At 41.2% G+C, this 3,289-nt stretch overlaps 1 protein-coding gene across 1 annotated transcript; it reads right to left on the reverse strand.

Annotated features, from left to right (window-relative positions):
- Positions 1-665: 665 nt before the first annotated feature.
- On the reverse strand, positions 666-2,910 carry LOC149623862 (uncharacterized). Its single transcript, XM_089852209.1, has 3 exons — positions 2,731-2,910; positions 2,036-2,477; positions 666-1,126 (listed from the first exon to the last, which is right to left on the reverse strand). Exons 1-3 carry the CDS (start codon positions 2,908-2,910, stop codon positions 666-668), a joined length of 1,083 nt encoding a protein of 360 aa, XP_089708335.1.
- Between the last annotated feature and the right edge of the window lie 379 nt (positions 2,911-3,289).

A 3,289-nucleotide genomic window follows, 5' to 3' on the forward strand; every position in this document is an offset into this window, starting at 1 on the left:
TCCAAAATTTCTACTCTCTATTTCCTGTTTTTCCTCCATTGACTGATTTTCATGTGTACATGACATATCCTTATTGGATGTACAATGTTGTATGCTTTAATGTTTATTCGCAAAGCTTTGAATACTGCTTTAATAATTCATAAATTTTAAATACTGCAATTGCTCATAAAAAAGAGAAGTAATTCCATATCTAGGTATAAAAGTTTGGAAGTAGTCCTCTTGATTCGGAGAGGTTTTCCCAACTTGTTATTTTCTTTTTTCGTAATATGAAACGAATATGGAAATGTTTTTCGTAATTTCGATGACTTTATAAGTTTTGTAGCTATTAAGCTCTTTTTCTTTTTCATATGCCAAGAATATTTCTTGATATTTATATTTGAGATGGGTGTTTAAATATAAATTAAGCTATAGTACATTTGTATATAGCTTAAACATTGATATTTTTAATACAAAATGGAAAGAAAAAACGTTCCAATGAAGTATCATTTTATAACAGTGAACTATAGAGTTCTAGGTTTGGGGTTTCGTGTCTTCTTTGAAGACACGTTAAAGGTTTAAAGTGAGCCGAAAGTTAAAAACACATGATTCCTTTAAATAAAGTTCAAGTTCAAGTTTATTTTTCCCGGCAAAAGACGAAGTCGCCCATCACACCAGGATTTGCTGGTTTACTGATTTCTAAGATAATTTATGGTTTTCTCCCGAGATTGTAAGACTTGGTCTGGAAACTTCCGTTTATTCCAGTCTCGGGTGGTGCGCTGTAGGAAAGACTGGTAATAGAGATTTGTTCTACAGTATTCCTGATATAGGTTTTTGATTTCGCCCGCTACCGAGACACTGCGTGAGGCAGGAGTCACGCCCAGAGCTGACAATGCTGAGGAAGATTTAAAAATGATTTCCGAGAAAATCTGTAGGCGATGATTTTCTCGCCTGGTCTTTAGAGGCTGCAAATTCAACTTTTCAATCAGCTGGGTTATAGATGTGTACCGGTCATATTGGGGAATTCCATGTGTGAAACGGGCAGCCCGTCTCTGCACCATTTCCAAGTCGTGAATAGATTTGGCAGTATGAGGGTCCAAAACTGCGGAGGCATATTCCAGTTGCGGGCGTATTAACGCTTTATAGGCAACTAGCCGTTACCCGCGGCGTTGCTCGCGTGTAATAAGAACTTCCATCTAAAATGATATAAAGAATGTGTAGATTTTACTGATGACTAATATTTTTGTAGCACCCTAGGAGAGAAGGCACTCGGCACAGTCCGTCAGCCCGTCGGGATATTTTTTATTACTTTTCACGCGGACATTATTCCAGAAAGAAGGGTTTTTAAGTTTTTGGCCGCCATTTAAAAAGATGGCAACAAATCGAACCCAAAATACCATTCAGCCCGTCTATAGGATAAAGGAAACCAAAGTACTAAATATTTGTGAAATCGGTTGAAACGCGCGGACTTTATTGCATAGAGAATATTTTTCACATTTCTGGGCGCCAATTTTTAAGATGGCGGCGGATTGGAAAAATCTTTCTTAGTACGCGCCTACTACTTATGAGTAACGTTCCTGCAAATTTTCAGCCTTCTAGGGCAAGCGGTTTGGGCTGGGCGTTGATTATCAGTCAGTCTGTCAGTCAGTCAGTCAGGACTTTGATTTATATAGATATAGATGACTTTAACAGATTTGTCACAGCCATATAGTTGACGCTTTAAGGCTCCCAGGGTACCAGTCGCTCTAGAGATTTGTTGGGCTATCTGCTCATTCCAAGAGAGGTTTGAAGCTATGAGATAAGACCAAGATATTTCAAGGTCCTGCTATCTGCTCATTCCAAGAGAGGTTTGAAGCTATGATAAGACCAAGATATTTCAAGGTCCTAACTGTTGGGATAGATATACCATCTAGGTAATAAATCGGGTTTTCAATGAAGCCGGAAAGGGTTATTTTTAGGTGCTTAGTTTTGGATATATTAAGTTGCATACACCATTTATGCGACCATGCGAGAATTTTATCTATGTCCACTTGTAATTGTCAATGTGCATGTACATGACGGTCTAGGGGCAGTTCCTGATAAAGAACAAGGTCATCGGCGAAGAGCCTACTTTCTGAGGTAAGACCCTCGCTGATATCATCAATGTAAATGAGAAACAGGAGAGGGCCCATGACAGATCCCTGGGGAACCCCTGATAGAACAGAGTAGGCTCTAGATTTCTCCCCTTCTAAAATTACAGCGAGTTGTCTTGACTCTAAGAAGGAGCTGATCCAATTTAGGGTATGTTTGTCTATTCCATATGCTCGCAGTTTTATTTTTAAGAGTTCATGTGGGACATTTTCGAAGGCCTTTGCGAAGTCAAACGCGACTACATCTACCGACTTTCGCTTATCCAAGGCGCTTGCCCAAATTTCAGTACAGTGTAATAGTTGCGATTCTGTAGAATCATTTTTTCGAAAACCATGTTGAGATGGGCTTATAAGGTGGTGCTTCTCCAGATGCTGCCATATGGACGACGTTATGATGTGCTCTAATATTTTACATGATATACAGGTAAGCGAGATGGGACGATAATTTACGAGATCCTTTCTGTTTCCCGATTTAGAAATTGGGACTACATTTCCCGCTTTCCAGTCACTAGGGTTCTGTCCTGTCTCCAGAGAAAGTTGATATAGCTTGCTAAGAATAGGAGCGAGTGTCGAAGCGCAATTTTTGAGAACTACTGGGGGATGCCATCCGGTCCTTGACTTTTACTTTGGCAAAGCCCCAGTAAAAGGTGAAGAACTCCAGCGTCACATATTTCAATGGCTCCATAGGAGGAGCTCTCTTCGGTAACAATGGTACAGGATTTGAGCCATCTTGGATGTGCACTGAGGCAAAATGGGACCCTAGCATTTCTGCTCTGTTTTTAGCAGGAGCTAAGGAGCCAGGCATATGTCCAGGTAGGGGCAAAACGCCCTGTGGGGTGGCGTAGCGGTTAGTGCTTTCGCCTCGCAGCAAGAGGATCCCGGGTTCGATCCCGAACTGTGGCACCGGGTGAAAATCTGGGAAGAAATCCTTCTGCGTAGAGTTTGCAAGTTCTCTCCCCGCTTGTTAAAAGGAGTTTTCCTCCGCGGTCTAACCCGGTTTCTCCTTTCCATCAAATCTTGCAGAGGTTAACGGTAATAGTGAGTGTAGGGCGCTGTAGGTTAGCTGTGGCATAGGGGCTAGCCACAACCCCTCTATGCATTGTAAAGGGACCCACCTGTAAATAAGTCGCGAGTTGACTTAGTGTGGATATCCCTTCCTAGACCAAGCTTAGATTATTATAAAC

The sequence above is a fragment of the Phalangium opilio genome, unplaced genomic scaffold (genome assembly GCF_054372755.1).
Source record: "Phalangium opilio isolate 3A_F unplaced genomic scaffold, DU_Popi_V2 ptg000106l_1, whole genome shotgun sequence".
Classification (NCBI taxonomy): domain Eukaryota; kingdom Metazoa; phylum Arthropoda; class Arachnida; order Opiliones; family Phalangiidae; genus Phalangium; species Phalangium opilio.

What these genes read in the sequence shown, in the direction of transcription:
- LOC149623862 (XM_089852209.1), bottom strand. Translation starts at nt 2,910, where the DNA reads ATGCCTGGCTCCTTAGCTCCTGCTAAAAACAGAGCAGAAATGCTAGGG. An exon ending in TTTACTGGGGCTTTGCCAAA is followed by an intron (nt 2,478 to 2,730) that starts GTAAAAGTCAAG and finishes TCCATATGGCAG; the next exon opens with CATCTGGAGAAGCACCACCT. An exon ending in TCAGGAACTGCCCCTAGACC is followed by an intron (nt 1,127 to 2,035) that starts GTCATGTACATG and finishes GGTAACGGCTAG; the next exon opens with TTGCCTATAAAGCGTTAATA.